Genomic DNA, 20,834 nt, shown 5'->3' with positions numbered 1-20,834 from the left:
TTGGTAGATTGCATTTTTTGTTAATTTACTTGCACTGCTCATGTACAAGTAACTGTGCCGACAGCCCCGTTTTTAAAAACACACGCACAACCATTTTTTGCCAACATCGAGAGCAATCAACAATGGGCATGGCTACAAGAGAATAATCCTGGCAGACGATTTCTATCAAGCCATTCTAGATGCCAATTTCTTCAAATAATTAGGGAAGCATTGTTCTTGGAGTGAGCACCTTTCTTAGAGTGAGCAGTTGTGATTATTTAAGATAAAGGCCTGGTATTTGCTCTCTAGCTTTTCATAAAATCATGAAATGTGAATTGCATATGCTCAATGCAAGCTTAAGTTTTCCAATAGATAAAATAAAATTGCATTCCAAAAAGACCAAAAACTCGACCACATAAATTCTTATAACTTTTTTTAAACAACAATGTTCACAACATGCAAAAATAGTTTAGAATGTGTGACATTATACAGGCACATCAGCTAGAAAACTTTGCCTTCCAATTTTTCCACTCGCGACAAACTCATTATTGCCAAACAAGTACAAGCCAAATACTGAAAAGCAAATGCTTTGCAGACTTGCCTTCCATTTTTTCCACTAGTGACAAACTCATTATTGCCAAACAAGTAAAAGCCAAATACTGAAAAGCAAATGCTTTGCAAGACTAAATAAACATCGGGTTGCTCACAGCAATGCTGTATAACAACCTCCACATAGTTTATTATTTCACATTTACGTTACCTAATGAAGACAACCTCAGTAACAGTAAGCAATGATTCATTTTGATTTTATTTACAATCTACGCAGTATGTTGTAAAAGGCTACATATCACTGGGGCTTCATCTTGTCTCGCAGCATCTGTCTCAGCTGGCCTCCCGTTGGCATAGGCTTTATGAGACCCCGTTTGACAAGTATCCGAACGGCTATTGACGTTCCACCAAGCGTAACTGTGTAACGAGCTGGAGTGGCCAACTTGTACATGGCTGATGCTGTGGCAATGTAGTTCAGACCAGACTTCCGCAAAGGACTGATGATAGACTCGGGAAGTCCCAGATATTCCATGATTGGAACAACATCAACACCGCTGCAGGAAGCAGGGGAGAGGATGAAGTGAATGTTCAATTGAAACAAACTGCACTTCCTGCCACTACTTCTAAGCTGTGCAAGGCACAAAGTTTCAGCCAGACACAAACAATGCTTGCTTTGCACCCAAGGCAAAGTATTGTCGAACTGATGCCTGAATTATGAAACTGCTGAAGAAAATAAAAATTGCTTTCATTTTCCAGCTTTAAATAGGAACCCTTAAACGATTTTACTGTTAAATTATCTAAAATGCACATTTAATGCATACTTTTATGTATGTCGCCAATTCTCCACATGCCACAGAAACAAGGACCTTGCAATGAAAAACGCACTTCACAACTACGCAACATGTCATGTGCCCTGTACTGAGCTCATACACACCAAATAAACAAAATTATCGAAAATAAAACTTGCATCAGCCAGGCGAGAAAGAACGAAGAAGTGAGTGCTCTTGCACGTGCTTCACGCTCTCCGCCATCAGGTACAAAACAATTGGTTCTAGCACATTACACAGACATTACACAAGATTGTGCTAGATTTTTCATGCTGAAAGCTATGTTCCCCATGAATACTCGACAGCCGGCATTAAAGGTGGCACGCATTGCGTGACCTGCTTGCTTGCAGTTTTTTGGTATGTCGCAAATTCACGACATTAGGCAATAAAGGATTAAGAGGTAATTCATTATTTTTGACAAACGAGGTGCTTCAATAACTCGGAAAAAGTCCTTTTTAACATGGCAGGCAGCTTACAATGGGTTACTGGTCTGTAGCCCACTTTCTAAAGTGTACTATGTGGCAACATCAGCCAGTTAATACAGAGGAATGTGAATGTGGTACCTGCTACCATTTTAGTTCAAATTAATACAACAACATATGCATAATGCAGAGGGTGTCAGTTTAGCTTTCAAAGATGGCAATTATTTCTTTGTACATTTACATTTCCCTTAATCTCATCATCTTTATGCTTAAATAAAAGAAAAAATAATTTTCCCTTAATCTCCTCTGTCTTCATGAACTGTTGGTCTCATGCAGTTATTGTATAGCAATGTTTTAATAAAGTCCGTTGCACTAGTTGCACTGATGTACTGGCCGATGATCCAAAAAGTTTATATTTGTAGAAGTGCGGTCATCAAGCAAGTTAAGTATTTTTCTCAAAACAAATTTACGTGTCTGGCACCAAAGGCAGTGGAAAGGATGCCTTTCACACATTCCTACAAGCATGCACATTCGCAGCGTAAATGTACGAGTACGATATCAAAAATGCTGCATATGCAACTTTCAATCATCAGGCAAAAGAATGAAACTACACATGCTTCTTCACTTAGCAGGACTCTGGTACGAGTTACAGTGAAGCAAAGCTTTTCCAACAAGAACAAACAATAAAAAAAAAACAGGAGACAAAAAAAACACAAACAAGCAGTTCCAGTGCTTTTAGACTGTATTTAATTTCTTGTTTGTCTGCAATGAAAAACACTGCATTTTCACAAAGCAACTTCAATTTAAACTGAAAATGGCTGGTGTGTTTTGCACACCCTTCCCAAGGCCACCTCCCACTATTCATTATTCCATGATCCTAAAAGTACAGTCTATTTTACATGTCACTACATGGGGCAACTTAAGCAAAATATAAATCCTATGCCTACATGGGCTTCTCGCCATTTTTCACCAGATCATATTTCATATTACTCCATAGCAAATGTACCTGCAATAGTCTAGCATTTCATGGCAATTGTTTATTGCTATGCAAGAGCTATCCCGGCAAAAAAAAAAAAAAGACCGAATTTCCCAGTTTGAAACATATATTTGTTTGTTTCTAAAAGCAGTAAGGTGATATTTCCTTTTTTTTTTTCCTTCATTCGACTTCTTCTCCCTTTAGCATACACTCATTGTGAGCCTCATGGCATGGGTACAGAGCTCCAGTGCAACTGCCTAACTTCTTTAGAGTTATCTGCCCACAATGAGAATTAGTTTATTCACCGAGATCACCCATCTGAAACAGCAACTTTTGCTTCTTTTAACCATATTTGACCAACATGACACTAATAAATTGTCGATTCTGTATAGCAACTGTTACGTAGAGCATAGAAAAAGGTACACATTATTAACCCTGCAACATACATTGGATTACTATATTAAGACGTTCTCACTTGATGTTACAGAAGCAATTTTATTACTGACAAGCAATATCATTTTACCCTGAAACTTATGAGAGCTTTTTTTCCCCATTGGTCCTTCATTTTAAAAATTAGTTTCAATGGGTTAATTTTGTTAAGTATGGGTACCAATGGGCCTACAAACTACACACTTTCTGAACCTGTCAGCAGTGGCAACCAAGCTGTTCGCTACTTTACTCATAACACAGCAGCTTTGTATCCACCACACAGACCACACTAACAGGGGCTAAGTGGGAGGGAACCATCATTTGTGTGAACAACAATTTGCCATGTGAGATGAAAATGAAGTCATTAAGTCAAAATTATTGAAAGTAATAAATTCACATTTCATAGAGCCAAAATAACCACTAGAAGTTCTGCCACAAGTATAATTGCATAGTAACGAAGTCTGAGTGAAATAGCTTAGTCAACCCGAAATGAAAATGGCCAATGCAAGTTTTAATTAAGCTTGTGAGACATACGTTGCCATTAATATTTAGATCCATTACGTGATTTTGTAACAGACTGTAAAATATACTGCAAATTAGATATTTTGCATTGCTTGACCTGCTAGCATCAAAAATGGCATGAAGATTCTCACTCTTAACAGACCCTTTCGCTGTTTACAAATACAGCTGCTGGAAAGCTTCCGGTTTTTTGCATCGGTGTAGCCTGGTAGCATTGGCAGGTAACAAAAGCCTTAGCGAGTAGCCCAGACATGTTTGCCACTTTTCTTCCTTAGTATGGCCACATACTTTAAATACATATTCTGCGTCTCCGAGAAACAGGCCCCGATATGACTTTTTGCCTTCTGGCTAAAATCAACCGAAGATACTATGCTAGTGTGCTGCACTTGACCCGCCTGAGCATTGCCTTCACTCGATGCTACAAGCACTTAATCAGTCATGCAGACAGCCCGAACTGCGAGCACTGCCAAGTGTGCGGAACTTTAGCCTATGTATGTATTTTGTGCATCAGCAATGTGTCACCAAACAGCCAAAAACTGCTACAATTACTGTTCTCATTTTTATCAGCACTATACTGGATACTAAGCTGTAGGATATTGTGCTAAATGGCTACTGTACATATGCACCCCCTCTTTCTCTCCCCACCATCACTTTTCATTCCTCTTTCTTTCCCCTTATCCCCTGTGTAGAGTAGCAGGCTAGTCTAACATCAGCTCAGGCCGACCTGTCTGCCTTCTAATGAATTCTCACTCACTTTCTCTTCAAAGCTAAACACAACATTGCAAGAGCTAGTCCTTAACTTTTAGCACCTTCCTTTTACCTGAAAGTGGAAAAAGGGTCTTTGCTTACTCTGGCACAACTTGCAAAACAAACTTTCTGCTTCAGTGTAAGAGCGATCATTGAAGTGACCAGAAGTTTCTTGGGTGTAAAACACATACTGCTCCTATGGAAATCTTTACACCAATCGAAAAGGCAAATAGAAAGGACAATATGTGTTTGTCCCAGAATCTAAAAGGTGCCTGCATAAAAAATACCTCAAATGTATAGAAGTGAGGCCAGAATGACAAAAAATAAGGCAGACTGAGAAATAAGAACTTGCAGTTTTATTGGGGCTCCCACATTTTTCAGAACATTTGGACAGTTAAGGAGTAAAACCTACATAAAATAGAGAGCAAGCGTGCTTATAATGTATTACATTGTTAACAACCAACTATGGTAGAGATACAGCATTTTGCTACAGCACTTGAATTTAAGGCACATTTAAAATCTGAAGTTGCACTGTGCTTACATTCTCAAAGCTTTTTAATAGTGTTGTGTGAACCTAAGGATGTGATGATCAGCATCACATCAGTGTTTTAAACACATGATCATGTACAGATGCCCATTTTTTTTAACTTGACTGCACGAGCATAGACCACCGAGTTTGTAAGCACCTGTTCCATACATACTGGTGTCTGGTTCCCGGAACAACCTAGCAGAAGAAAGCGGCACGGGACTGTTCATCGCAGGCATGCTCATATTCTCGTTCGTTTTGCTACTGTGCTCTGTTAAACGCCGCTTATCACCTGGGCAGTCGACGCTTGCACGCTCAGGTTTAAAAAATGGGCAGCTGCACTGAGAGGGCTTGCATATCTTCAAATAAACCACCTAGCTGAGGGCAATTGCACCTCAGTGTACTTCGTGTTATTGCACATCATACAACATATCCATTGCTTAACGTTGTTATTTGGTGCTACCATCTTCCGAGTTGAGTGTTGGCGAGATATTAATAAATGACAGCAAAGGACGACACACACGTCATAACTGATCACAATACAGTCCCTTCACCTCCCTTATCGGCTTAGCTCTCTTCTTCCCTTTAATTTGAAGAAATATAATCAACAGGATACGAGATCACTACCACAATAAAAGTGTCGCTACTGTAGCTCATCAGTATTACATATCACAAAAGCAAAACTTCACATAGCATATTGATTTTCTTGAAACTTGAACGAGCCAATAATTAGTTGTGAGCTGTTAAAACAACTGTTAGTTGGCCACAGAAGACAACAGGTGAATGTTCGTTAAGGTTAATAACGATGCAGACAAAACGAACCTACTCGAGATGTATGCACATGGGGTTTAGTACTTGAACAGGCACACTTGATTTGATGACACGCGGTGCCAACAGTTAACAGGCACTGAAGTGTTTAGAAAACAAAGTATTTTCTCTAAATAGGCACTAGCACAGATATATTGAGGGCCCACAGGGCGTGCGCAAGATTTGCAAACAGTATGTTGAAGCACTTACCATGTTGCTAAATAGTAGAACGAGCCAAACCAGACGATCGACGTTGCAATGTGCACGGGCAACATGACATACCAGTATTCTTTGAACATTTTCTTGTACCGCTGAAATACATTCAATTTTTCTTCCACAACTTCATCCTGTTTTTGATCAGCGCTGGCTTCCATCGGACTCGGATTTCTTTTAAAGTCTGTTCTCGAGTCCGACTTGGTGCAGTACATCGGAGTACATGAGGGGATGAGGAACGATGGCCTTGCTGATGTAACCCCACGACCAAATGCAGAGTGCTTGATATACGCCTTGTGCCATTGTAAATCTGACAATAAATACAAAACGGCGTAAGACTTAGAACGCCAAAGTACACGCGCCGAATCAATTTCGGGCCCGTATTAACAAATGTAAATAAGCCTTCTAATGTAGGCTACATAAATCTGATGATACTGCATTCTGTAGCGATTTTTATGTGTCAACAATCACAATTTTCTTCGCGGCCTCTCGGTACAATCCATGTCTTTCTTTGGCGCGGCATACCCCCCCCCCCCGCAAATTTGTACTTACAGGTACAACATCGGCGAGGGGGTGCAAGTGTGTCCCTGTTAAAAAGCTTACAACCAGAATCACGCAACACAACTTGTCTTGTCGCCTAGAAGATCTTGGCTTATACCCACAACTTCCTGAGCTAGGCTTGCTCTTTCGCATGTCGATGGTATATGTCACGCGGTATCACCTGAAATTACGCTACTGGTGCTATCCAGTGAAACCTATGCAGGAGAGTACCAAGGCTTCTTATTTATAAGCACGTAATTACACCACCTAATGACAACATTCTTTTCTTTCTTTTCCTTAGAAATAAGGAGCCTTGTACGATGAAATGATAGACGAGTTGATCTTGGAGACATGTGCACTTACAGGGAAGTAACCGGCTGGTCCTCTGCAAGGGGATCTGCCTTAAATATAACAGCCGAGGCAGTCTGCAGGACGATACTTCGATTCTCCACAATAAAGTAAGAGTTGACGACATAGCGGAGATAACTGCTGAAAAGTTCTTCAAATAACCATCTGCACAAGTGGGGCGGCGAGGCAAAACTACCGTCTCTAAACACACGTGCCGATCGCAAACTTCGGCATGCGAACCATTCTCTATGTGCGAACCCCCAATACAGCAACACTGGCAATACAATAATTTTTTAGTGCCAAGTACCTTCAAAACAAATGCTACATACTTTAATTTCCACAGCACGTTTTTTTATGAGGTAGGTGCTAGATAGTACTAAACATAATATAGTTTAGTTTTTTTTACAGCTATTATCAGCATCATTCCTCCATGGTCGAGCGCCAATATTTGAGAAGGTGGCACATGCAATGAATACATGCACTGTGGTGGCTCATGTACAAATACTATACCAGTTCTAAAAAGGTAGGTGTTCTCTAATACTACAGTGAACTACCAGAGTACATCTACTGCTTTTTTTCTCCTGCTGACTTGTAGTGTTCAGCATTGCAACGGTAGGTTAGCCTGCTCACGTTAGACCCCCACGGATTGAACGTAGGATGAGCTGTTGCTTCACCCCATTTAGCTCTGAAAAGTTTAACAGTTGGCCTGCTCACGTTAGACCACAAGGACTAAATACATGAGCAACTGTTAGCCGTCTTCAGTTAATCTAGAGGGGTTTAACAGCTTGTCTGATTAAGTTGGTCCACAAAGTCTAAGTGGAGGAGCAATATTTAGCGCCCTTCATTGGTCCCAGTTGGTGTAATAGATCATGTTAGCTATACCACAAGGACAACCTCTTACCCCCTTCAGAAAAAACGCTCGTGCATATTTATGCCACTAGAAAATGCGCCCGGTTCGTGATGTGTTCGGATGGGTCGCGTGCTGTTTCGTTTCGCTGTAAACACCGTATAGCTGTGCATTGTACATGAGGTACCGGGTTCGGTCCCCAGTGCCGGTCGGCCACCCGCCGGTTTCCAAAAAGTGTACAGGCGGGCTTAAGGGTGGTGACGTGACGCCCCGTGAAGGAGCTTACTCTGCCTCTATAGAGGACTCCCAACCCGTTGCGCGGGTCACCCGGTTTCGCTATAAATGTTTCGAGCAGAGTACTATCTAGTACACTAGTTTCGAGCCACTGCCGGCCGGCGCACTCGCTTTTGTTCTATTTATTTTTACTCGTTCAAATGGTTTCGCCAAGCGCATTCAGCAGACTTCGGGGGTATGAAGGAACCATTGAAGCTCTCACCGAAAAGCTCATTGCTTCAATTTTTTGCCAATGACATTGTGTAAGCGTCGCACAGAGGCGATGCATTGCAGTATTAATTTTTTTATGTGTCATAGTCTGTCGCCCAGAAAACATGCATTCCTTGCGGTGTGGCTTCACGTGGGAGCAAGTTGCTGACTCATTAGTCCATGCTCGACGTTTACCGTCCGGTAACACAAACCAGGTCGCTGGGATTAAAGGCTAATACATCTCTAATGCCTTGCATGTGTCTTCATAGCTAGCCCGTAGATCAGTGCAAAAAACGTATGGGTTGTAGTTTACTGCAGTCGCTCTTGAGAAGCAAGGTCTCAGATTGTCCGTCTTGGTTATTTTTACTGCACATTTAATGCAACAAATGTTTTGCATAATGATAAATGTACTTTCGCTGTAGTGTGACAAAGAAATGCTCAGTTTTTTTGTTGTTTTTTTTGCCATAGCCTTCTGGTCTCATTGACAAGAAACAGCTGTGTACAATGGGCATAGCACCTGCTACATGACACGCCTTGTAAAGAAGCTATGCAAGTGATGCAACCTGCGTTGTAAGCTACTATGACATATATGTATAACACACTGCTGTTTACTCATTCACTAAGTTTGTATACTTTTGCATATTTCATATTCATTGACTACTATGCTTATTACCACGTGGTGATGCCGTTACTTGTTTTTCCAGACTACCACGCAACAACAGGATGACTATTCCTGAATTTACACTCTGTAAGTACATTGAAACATCTGAGCATCTGCTATAGCAGATCATCTCGAACCTCACACTTGCAGTTCGTGCATGGTTTACTTTGCATCTCATAGAGGGGCGCTTATGAACATCCACGAGCATTGGCTGTCTACCATATTATGGAATCTACACTTCAATAATATTGAAACTGAACACTACCTCTGTGTATCAGTTATACTTTATGGTACTGCTGAGCTAAACGACCCAGGTTTTTAAGCCACTGTGGCCACATTCAAATGGAGGCTTAATGCAAGCACACTCGCGTGCTTAGATTTATATCTGAGGTTCAGGGAAGGATAGAAACTTGAAAAGACAAAAAAAAAAAAAAGCTGTGAGCATGACGTGCTGGTGTAAATGTTTTGATAAGCAGTCTTTTATCCTGCTAAGCTATAATAGCATTTGTTTTAACCCCTGGCAGCCAAAATCAGTTTAGAGGTGCCCACCATTGTATCACTCATAATCATATCATGGTTTACATGTGAATCATCAGAAATGAATAAACACATTCCAAAATGAACACCACTGGAGTGAGGGGCATTAGCAAGCTTTTCGACGTTTAGTTGTGCATTGCAACAGTCGACAGTTTACAAACTATCCTCAGAACTGTTTTGTCTGAATTAACTCTGATTACTTCATAGAAGTTTACAAAAAGATGGGCCAAAGCTAACAAGGCTGCACTCAATTGCATCAGCCTTTGCACATATGTTCAATTAGCTCCTTCGAGCTAATAAACATTGTAATGGGGATGAGTGCTTGCAACACAGCTTTATTAAGCATGTGAAAGTTGTCGAAATGAGCAGGGTTGTGTTAGTGTTATCAAGATGTGGTAGTGTCCTTTTTTTTTCTTATTGCAGAGAAACGTCTCAGATTTGTTTGAGCACACATATTTCTGTGTGAATTAACTTTTCATACCTCTACTGTCTGTGACTGTGAAGTCGAATTTTATGCACTATTGTCATGAAATGAGCTTGGGAAATTAACGAGGTAGCCAAAACGTACATAAACTGGACTCGTCCACAGCCACACTGCAAGATATATTAGGTATTTCAAGCCGGGAAGCCTCTGAAAGCAGCAGGGAGAAAACAAGCTTCAGCTTCCAAACACAAGTATACTGAAAAAGTAAATAACACAACAAGTACTTAATATACATGACCTTTAATGATCCAGCATTTGCACAGGTTCACATCATGCACCACTAGTTGATTTTGGTAGTGTTTGCTTGCAAGAGAGTGCTCAAGTTCTATCAACATGTCCATGCAATAAATATTGTGCTCATAGTTGAGCCATTTAGTGTACTGTGTAAGTCACAAGAGTGGAAGCTTGGGCTAGTTGGTGCGTAGTCATATTTGCAAGATATTTCAGCGCGCGAACAAAGGAAAAAAAACAGGGTAGACAGAAAGAGCGCTGACTTCCAACTAACTTTATTTCACAGAGTGGCAAGAATATATACTGCTAAAAAAGGATGATAACAGAGCATGAAGGTAAAATGCAAGCCGAATCTACACATCAGTAACGAAACACGTGTGATGCGTCCTCTATTGCCTCAAAGCCCAGCCAGGCAATCACGTTCAGCCTGTGATAAAGCAACCGATGATATGCTTACGCATTTATCTCCTAGCAAGTATATTTTTTCGGCTTCGATAATTTCTCGGGTAAGCTGGTCCCTGTGCCTTGCGAATATTGAGCACTGATCAAAGAGAAGGGTGCACCCACAATCTCGGCAATGCATGCCAAGATGCTCTTGTACCACATTGTGCACATTGTTTCGGTGTTCTCGGAGGCGTTCATTTATGCACCTTCCGGTTTGCCCGACATAGATGCACCCACACGACAGTGGAATCAAGTATACGACTTCCACTGTGCATGGGACGTAGCGTGTCCTGTGCACGACAGAGCACGAGGCAGAATTTTCACGAGGTGTATTGACCCGTTTGCAAAGCCTCTGCAATTTTTCCGGTGCAGAAAAAACCACAAGAACGTTGGCGTCTCGAGCAATCTTTTTTAGCCTGTGTGAGACGTCGTGCACGTAAGGTAGTACGACAGGCCGGCTCTTTCTGACACTGTTTCGCTTATCCGGTTCGTCGCCTCGCTTCACAACAGTGACCAGCTTTTTCGCCACCAAAACGAGAACATGCGCGGGGTAACCAGCTTTGGTTACCCCGCGCATGTGCTCTGTCGCGCACAGGACACGCTACGTCCCATGCGCAGTGGGAGTCGTATACTTGATTCCACTGACGTGTGGGTGCATCTATGTCGGGCAAACTGTAAGGTGCGTAAATGACCGCCTCCGAGAACACCGAAACAATGTGCACAATGTGGTACAAGGGCATCTTGGCATTCATTGCCGAGATTGTGGGTGCACCCCTCTCTTTGATCAGTGCTCAATATTGGCAAGGCACAGGGACCAGCTCACCTGAGAAATTATCAAAGGCGAAAAACTACACTTGCTAGGAGATAAATGCGTAAACACATCATCGGTTGCTTTGTCACAGGCTGAACGTGATTATCTGGCTGGGCTTTGAGGCAATAGAGGACCCGTCACACGTGTTTTGTTACTGATGTGTAGATTCGGCTTGCATTTTACCTTCATGCTCTGTTATCATCCTTTTTTAGCAGTATATATTCTTGCCACTCTGTGAAATAAAGTTAGTTGTAAGTAAGCACTCTTTCTGTCTACCCTGTCCTTTTTCCTTTGTTCGCACGCTGAAACATCTTGCAAAAGTACTGTGTAAGCACTGACAAAGATGTACAAGCAACAAAAATCGACAATGAATGCCCAAAGCTTCTTTTTATTTTTAGAATTGCTGCTTCAATCTATAAGCACTCGCCTAATATCTTTGTTTTTTAGCGTACATCTTTGCTGCATATGCAGCAGAACGATTACTACTTGTGATGAGGAATTCCAGCTGTAGTAACTGTGAAACTGAACTGTAACGAAGAATAGAACAAGCCTGAAATATTTCCTGAAACAAGCCTGAGATACCTATCTTAAGTACGTAATACCTTTGATTGATTTTAACTATAATATTCTTAACCCCCACTTGTTCCCTGATCCACTCTGCTCTCTTCTTGTCTCTTAAGGTCACACCTATTATTTTCCTTTTCATCGCTCGCTGTGTCGTCCTCAATTTAAGCTGAACCTTCTTTGTAAGTCTCCATGTTTCTGCTCCATAGCTATGCACCGGCAAGATGCAGCTATTTTATACCTTCCTCTTGAGTCAAAATCAAGAACAGGAAATGGACATGGGCCGGGAATGTAGCGCATAGGCAGGATAATTGCTGGTCAATAAGGCTAACTGACTGAATTTCCAGAGAAGGTGAGTAGGTTAGGGGGAGACAGAAAGTTATGTGGGCAGATGAGATTAGGAAGTTTGCGGGTATAAAGGGGCAGCAGCAAGCACAGTACCGAGTTGACTGGCTGAACATGGGAGAGGCCCTTGTCTTGCAAAGGACGTAGTCAGGCTGATGATCATGATGATGACCTTTGATTGAGCTCACGGCCAAGAAATAATAATGCCTATCCTGTCGACACAGTGTAACATTGCTCATCTGTAAAGCATTCAAGGCAAAATCGCAGAGCGAAAAAGATTCAGAATTGCTCGCATCTGCGATTGTTTACGCAACAAACTTAGCAAAACTACATTTCTATCACTGTGCCAACTGCCGGCATTGGACGAGTTTTATTCCTGATTCTCGCATAACTGACAGCAAGGTTAGACCCTTGTCCGGAATCTACACTATTTAACTCGAACGCCGCAACACAGTGATAGCGGCGTTCGTTCAGCGATCTTGATGTTCAGTTATGTTCACACATTTTTCAGCTTTCTAGAGTTTTTACACAAGGGTTGAAGCTTTCACTATGTATAAGTAACTCTTGTTGTGACCTGACTCTTGTACCAGCTTGGGAACTTGCAATAAATGATGCAAACTTTACTTGATTGACATCGTTTTTACTAGTCGAGGACAGTTTGGTCACCTGGCGATAACAAGCCGTGCGAACTGTGATTTAGCAACAAGAAAAAGCAAAATGCCACTGGGAGCAAGCAGCTCAGTAGTACGAATAATCATATATAACGAATATACTTGCAGCACCATCTCGCCTCGCGGTATTTCCAGTATTGTAGTTAAGTATGCCGCCACTACCCTTATATCCGTACTCTAGTCAAAGGTACAATTTTCATTCTCTAAAGTAGTAGGCATTCTCTGGCAGGGCCATAGAGAGCTGCCCCTAGTCGCAAGAAGCCTATATAGCATGGAATGAGTACTAAATATCACACATGACAGTGCGAGCCACAAAACACTACTATCCATTCTGCCGCCATCCTTGCCTGGGTTGGCTGTCTACAACTTGCCCAGAATGTCTTGTCAACACACCTTAAAGATCTGTATATATCAGTTTGTTTATAGTGTATTTTATCACTAGCGTGTTTCTTTTAACCAAATATTACCAATAACCGCAAATTGGGGTCTTGTGTTTGCCAACCTCAGCAGAGAACCGTCGTAGTAGAATTGACCCCAGAAAAAGATGCTTTCCAACGATGATGATGATCATGATGAATTGTCGTTATGCCCTTTGTAGTAGTCGGCAACCAGCGCCTTCTAAGAGGCAGTGCTTCAGCGCAACATATGTCTTTTCTTGGCCCAGCTTGCCTAGTAATAACACGAAAGTATGTCCACCTACCTTAGTGGTCTAGGGGTGTTTATACGTTTATTCCATCTTACTACGAGTTATGGTGCTAGACTACTGACCAGCAGGTCAAGGGACCGTATCCCAGCCGCAGTGGCTGCATTTTCGACGGAGGCGAAAATGCTTGCGGCTCGAGTATGTATAGATTTAGGGGCACGTTAAAGAACCCCAGGTAGGCAGTGGAAATTTCCAGAGCCTTCCACTATGGCTTTTTGTAATGAAATCGTGGTTTTGGGATGTTTAACTCTATCCCAACTATCATTATTATTGTGAAAGTGTGTCCAAAGTAAACAAACAAATTAGATCCATACACAAAGTTTACAAGGGAACGATGGAATGTGACATGAAGCCAATATTCAAGCTTGGGTGGTCAGCCAGGCTTGAAGCCTGCAGTTCGGGGGTGGTGAAGACAGCTTAAGTGGTTCGAAAGTAAACACATGCGCCATGCAAACAACAAAACCATTAAATGCGAGATTAAGATTCAGGTGGCAGGTCAATGACATTGCTTCGAATTTCCCGGTATGGGCCGATTGCTTGCTAATAAAACAAGCTGGCTGAATACAGCGAAGTGGTGATGTAGGTTACTCTAATGATTAACTGTATGCCCAAAACACACGAAGCTGTCCTATTATGCATAGTGCAAGAGTGAACAGACATTCAACAGTATCTGACACTCATTAACGCATTCTATCCATACACACTTGCATAGTGTGTGTGTGTGTATGCACACGTGATTGTGCTGCATAATAAGCTTTTGTTTTACTTACTCTGCTTGTTCTGTGTTAGCACAAACTATAATGCACCCTTTTTCTCACACACCTGTGATAATGTGTTGCTATATTTTGAGGCTAAAGAACAAGTTAAATTCAGTTAATTCTACTACCCTGCCAGTATTTACAAGTTTTCAAAATGGAACATGTAAGTGTAATTAACAGCATATTTGCAGTATTGTCATGTACCTCCAAATATGCGCATACATTCACTACATCCAAAGTAATAATAGTTTTTTAAAACAAAAATGGTGCCAAGGTGTTATTATGTAGATACCTGCACTGCGGTCGACTACAAGCTAAGAATAAAACTGCCGTACACCTGACCTTTAGGTCTGCAATAGGGTGTGATAGTTGATATAAAAGTGGCATAAGGAGATGTGAGTGTACAACGACAATGATTCGCAGGCCATGACATAAATGAATGAAATCCTTTCCACTAGTCACCTTTGGCTCATACTCGCATAGTGACCTGTGCTATGCAGTTAAGTGCCACAGGTGATTCACAGTCTATATTAACACAGTTTTAAGAAATTTTAATGTGACAAGGAACTCATGTCGCAGAAAATGCTGTGCCAGCGTCAGTGGTGTTGCCGATTTGTGAAATCAGGGTGTCTACGAACCTGGAAAACCTGGAGAAGTCAGGAATTTGAACCCTTCTGAAAAGTCAGGGGAAAGTCAGGCAATTTATAAAAAACTAGGCCAGGTCATGGGAACTGACAGCAGTCTGTGCGACTATTGAAAAAAAGCATTGTCATTGATCAAAGCTTAAGAAGTCGCTCTTTCTGCTGCAACTACAGTGAACTGCTAGAAGAGGCATGAAAAAAAAAAGGAATGCATAGGAAGCAGTGCCTGAAAGACGCGCCCAGTGGGCGTGAGAGGCCGTTAGTGGTACCCTATTTACACCGGGTGACGCACAACCTGAAGAAGGTTGCTAACCGGCACGGAGTTGACATGGTGTTTTCTGCACCTAAGAAGCTCTCGAGGTTGTGCGCGCGAATTTCGAGCGGCAATGAGCGCACTAGCCTGTGTAACAAGAAGCATGCCAACCCGGTGGTGCAATGCGATGTGGGAGTGGTATATGCGACTCCGTTTTCCTGCGGTAGATCTTACGTGGGCCAAACAGGCCGCTGCGTTAACGATCGCATACGTGAACACCAGCTGTCGATCAAAAATAGTGAAATGGGAAATTTGCCTGCACACTGCGCAGCATGTGGATGTGAACCACTATTTCAGGAGACTAAGATACTGGGACATAGCAGAGATACGTGTGCTCGTGAGGTGTTGGAAGCATTCTTCATCAACATGAAAGGTGATAGCTGTGTAAGTGAGGCCTCGGTATCGCTCTACGGTGCAGAAGTGTCCTTTTTGATTGATAAGGTGCGTTAAGTAGCACGTGTTGATCCTCGACGCGTCGGCGCAGCTATGTACGGGTTCCCTATTTTACCGACGTTCTACAGTCAATAAAAAACAGTTGGTAGTTTGCGCTCGATCTGTTTAAGTGTTCCTTCTTTGTGGTGTCCTTTCTATTTCAGCGCAATTTTTTACCTGAATAGAATGCATAGCTGTTGCTTCTTAGTGTAAACCCAAAAGGGTACGCCGACCAATAGCACACAAAGTTTACTGACATTTCGGCATTTGATATGGGAGCCTTGTTCATAATAAAAGCCATAAAAAAAGCACAACATAATTAAGTGCACCTAATGAAGCATCCCATCACTTTTGTTCAGAGTATGTGCGAATGTCTGTATCTGGATTTCAGGTGCAGGCACGACGCAAGCTTTTGAACACACGTGCTTGACCAGTCAATTTGGTGGCCTGTAGATTCCGCATGTTCAGCGAGCGCATTGAAGATTATGTGTTGTTTCATGATGTCATATTCATGTTTAATTCTTTTCTTGAAATCACTAGTTTCACCAATGTACTGGTTGTCACAATTGTGGCAGCCCATGGCATAAACAAGACCAGGGAAATTTGGCTCAGCAACTTGTACTTCACATTGACTAAAGCATTCCTTAGCTTCCATGTTGATACATGCACTATTTTGATGTCTGTTGCTTCTACATATCACACAGTATATCTGACTTTCGAACCACAGCATGTTTGTCTTGGCCACGATTTCAGCTCGGCTTGAAGGCCTTTTGGTTAGGCTAGTACTGCCATCAGCTGAGGCTTGCTGGGCTATTTCACGCCTTTTATTATTAGTAGTATATTATTATTGGTGATGCAACAGAAAACTTCCTCAGCTACATACCTATTGCTGGTAGCTCGCTTTTCAAGGTTAGCAATTGGGTAACTTTAGTTAAATTTCCCATTTCAGTTTCTTGAGATTGAGTTGTTAAATCTGTGATTATTTTTTAGTGTCACGTTCATAGAAGAGTATGTTAATGAAGGTAATATGCCGACATCCGTGATGGATCTGTGGAATCAAGGAAGCTCTTACAGTCGAACCCCTTTATAAGAGACACTGATATAAGAAACAAATGGGTTTAAGAGACACCAGTGTGCCTACACTAAAATACGGGTTGATAAGAAAATGCATACAAAGTACCCTGCTTATAAAAGACATCTCATATAAAAAAACGGGAACTGCTGCCCAGACCATGCCTCTTAAAAAAGGGTTTAACTGTACAACTTGACATATTCCTTTTTGCCTATACATATTCAAACATCGGCACTTTAAACGATACCTCAGCTTTTATTGCAGGGGTTTGAGGAGTTTCGGTGCACTACAAATGCCAGAGCCTATAGAAATAACACACCAACAAATGTTGGTCTGTTAACACACCAACAAAAAAAAAAAGAAAAAAATTTTTGCAGCAAAGTTTGGTTCTTGTAACATTGTTGTTAGTTGTCAAGACAAGGTGCACAGAATATGAGGGTAGTAGTTATTATTTTTTCCAGGAAAGTATATTTTAGAAGTGTGCAAATTAGTAGGGGATTCAAATAGGTTGTAAATACAGCAATCCAGGTCAAATAATATGCAGTACAATCCACATCCTAAATGTTAGTCAATAAATACAGCAGTGCAGGTCGATCTACTCAAATCTAATCCACATCCTAAGTGGCATGTGCTACAGCCACTATATGAATCTAGAATATACTTCAGTGGCAGAATCGGCCGGGCTCCCGTGTCTGCCTTTTACACGGATGCCACAAGATGACCCCAGTTCTACATTTCCTAGCAACTTTGACCACTTTGTCAGACTATCCCAGGCCCCTTTAAACTTTCATCTGCAGTTAGTTCTAACTTGTGCCTTTGTTTCCTGGTTCTTCCGAACGTCAAACAACCAACTTGCTCACGGCCTGGCTTAGTGGTTTGATTTTGGCAATATATACATAATGTTTCACATTTACCGCACGTGCTCAGAATGTTCTAAGTGCGTGCTGTAAATACTATGTTTACATAAAATGAGCACCTCATACTTTTTTTGGCCACTTGAGAGTTTGTTTCCAGTGCACAGAGTTTCCCAAGCAGATGTGAGGGTAATGGAATTTGCTTTTAATCATCATGAAAAACGAGAAAGGTCAGGGAATTTGGAAAAATCGAAATGGTAGACACCCTGGAAATATCCTAATGAAAGCAAAGAATAAAAACTACACTTCCAGTCGGAATCGAACCTAGGCATTCGGCATGGTAGTCAACTATCCTACCACAAAGTCACGCCAATGCTTCAAACTGTTTCGGAAAAAGACCCTGTACAAGTGTCATGGCAGAGCAATACCAGTTGTGGTTGTACTGAGGTTATCCACTTTTAAATCATTGTAGTCACATTACACATATGTACACCTATGACATGTGACTAGTTTAAACATGTTGATCCACAGCTGTGGCATAACACATAATTCCACTGTCTTTTGAGCTGTCTGTCAACTTTTTAAATAGTTTTTCTCGCCTAACCCCCTGGACTTGCCGCAGCTCTTTCTTGTCATCTCGTAATTTAAAATATTTGACAAGAGACTTTGCGCTTACCAAATCAACTTCTCAAAGATAAAATTTTGAAGCCCTGATTGCTTATTTTAGCAGTTAGGCCAAACCTCATATGCGTGAAAATGTAGGCAACAGCAACGAGCGGTATCACGACATATATCACCTTTGTGCAAGCAGTCACTTGCATGGGCAAAACCCATCCACATGACTGTTTCTGCGAGCGATCTTCACTGTTGCTGGTACGAGGGTGTTTACTCATACCGAAACAAACAAAATGTTGATTTTGTTTATGAAAGTTTTCTGCAGGGGATGAAAAGTGGAAGAGTGGGGACGCATACAGCAAAATGGTCACTTTGGTTGCCACACTAACACGCGGTAACCATTCTGATACAGGTTCTGTCTGTAAATGCTGGCAAGTGGCATGGCACAGGCAATGAAATAAGCCTACGGTAGGCTCGGCAGCTGCTAGGTTGTATATGAACGAAATCAATTTTTTTTCTTTATGCCTTGAAAAACTATGCACACTTGGCATAGCCAGAAGGAGGTGGTTCAGACCATTCAAAATTTTTTTTAATGTTGCATGTTTCTGCACCAACGCATGCATAAACACGCATGCACACAAACATACATAAAGTATAACCAAACCCTCCCCTCTTCCGAAAAAAATTTCTCGCTGCACCTTGTAAACAAGTAATAGTGTCACAGATTTCTTATGTTAAACAGTAATGATCATCGGGAAAGGGGCTTTTACACATGGCAATTGCTAAGCATGAAAGGTTTTTGTGAGGCAATCAAAATATGCACATCCCTGAGTATACTATACTTATTTTTGTGTGTGTGTGTGTGTGCGTGTGCGCACGCGTGTGTGAGTGCGCGCGCAATGATATTTATATTAATCTATCAGATATAGCGATGAATAATGATGCCACTGTCCACTTTTTAATTCTTTCTATGGTAAAATAAACCCTTTATTATGATGCCCCAGTGCCACAATAACGGATATCACGATTGAATCCAGCTACAGCCTACACTGCTTTGCACCCCGCACCCTGACCACACCGTCAGAAAATGAGTAGGCTGTGCCTCTTGCGAGGAAGCGTAAGGAGGAGAAGCTTTTTTTCTGAACTTTCAAAGCATTGCCAGGAAAGGCCTGTGAAGCGCCCGTTGACAAAGGGGTGCTGGATTCGTGGTCGGTGCTTAACGAAGATGCACCGACCAATTTGGACCACTTACGTCATGCACACCATGTTGTGAAAACGTCTGAGTGAGGTGATCGTTGTGTGTATACATGTTGTGAACAACTTTCATTTCTTCATATTTAGATCGTGATACTGCAAATAACATTCCCTACCCTTTCCTAGTCTTGGTTGTTTCTTTTAAGAATTCCTTAAAAAACTTCAGTGTAGGCTTGAGTACAGACATTTAGGTGTAATATGAAATGCTGAGTTAATTTTGAGAGCACTCCTAGGTACTACTGTCATTTTTTTCTGTAGATATCTTCTTGTGCATTATGTGTATTATTCAAGTTTCTGAAATTGGTCACATTGCTTTGGAAAGAGTCATTTTGTACTAAAAAGCCTCATTTCATTGGATCATTCCCCTGTGTATCGAAGCCTGTCGACTAATTATGCTCAACCAAATATAATTCACAAATATCAAGAATCATACTTGTGTAATTTAAACTTGGAAAACATGCAAAAGGTCTGAATTGGTTTTTCAAACTTAAATACAATATGCTGCTCATTGATCAAAGTGATAGGTTTATGATGGCTTTCAGTATACTGTGGTCAAATCGAAAAGATAGAAAAGGAAGCGGTGCCTGAGAAAATTGCCCTAAGGCAATGTGCTGGCAGAGGAGGTTCTGTTCATCTAATTTCAGAGCTTACCATTTTAGTCGAGAACTGCAGATTCACAATAAACAAGACCGATTCATGTTCTACTCTGACCTCGTCAGTCAAACCTAAATTGATTATGGTTACAGAGTCGTGGCTCAAAAAATGTACTAAAAAATTTTTCCATCTGGTTTTCAGGTGTACCGTTCCAATTGCAATGCACATGGTGGTGGTGTCTTTCTTCTTTTTGATTCATGCTTGCAATTGTCTCCTGTGTTAACTCCAACTGATAGTCCCGAGTCAGTTTGGTGCAATGTCCAATTTAAAGCGGTACAGTCACTGACAGTTGGTTATTTTTACTGTTCCCCTGCTAACGCATCGCCCGAGTCCTTCACATCCCTTTCAGAGTTTCTTCCCACAATGAGCAATAATAGGTGGTGATTTCAGTATGTTTGATGGGAGGTGGGTTGACAATAAACCTGTCCTTGGTAATTAATCATCTCTGTCTATGGCATTTTGTGAGTCAATTGATGTGAATGATATTTATCAGTTTGACATTCAACCTACTAGGTGTGGCCTTAATAGTTCTTTTGTCTTAGATTTGCTCTTTTCTAAACAGCCATCGCTTGTATCTG

At 41.4% G+C, this 20,834-nt stretch overlaps 1 protein-coding gene across 1 annotated transcript; it reads right to left on the bottom strand.

Moving 5' to 3' along the window:
- Nucleotides 1-758: 758 nt before the first annotated feature.
- LOC119177295 (uncharacterized protein C18orf19 homolog B) lies at nucleotides 759-7,131 on the bottom strand. The gene is made up of 3 exons (XM_037428753.2): nucleotides 6,898-7,131; nucleotides 5,992-6,304; nucleotides 759-1,082 (listed from the first exon to the last, which is right to left on the bottom strand). Exons 1-3 carry the CDS (start codon nucleotides 7,007-7,009, stop codon nucleotides 827-829), a joined length of 681 nt encoding a protein of 226 aa, XP_037284650.2. The 5' UTR covers nucleotides 7,010-7,131; the 3' UTR covers nucleotides 759-826.
- Nucleotides 7,132-20,834: the final 13,703 nt, after the last annotated feature.

Source organism: Rhipicephalus microplus, chromosome X (genome assembly GCF_043290135.1).
Source record: "Rhipicephalus microplus isolate Deutch F79 chromosome X, USDA_Rmic, whole genome shotgun sequence".
NCBI classification, from domain to species: domain Eukaryota; kingdom Metazoa; phylum Arthropoda; class Arachnida; order Ixodida; family Ixodidae; genus Rhipicephalus; species Rhipicephalus microplus.
Note: the sequence above shows the minus strand (reverse complement) of the source record. Positions and strands in the feature narration are given on the sequence as shown.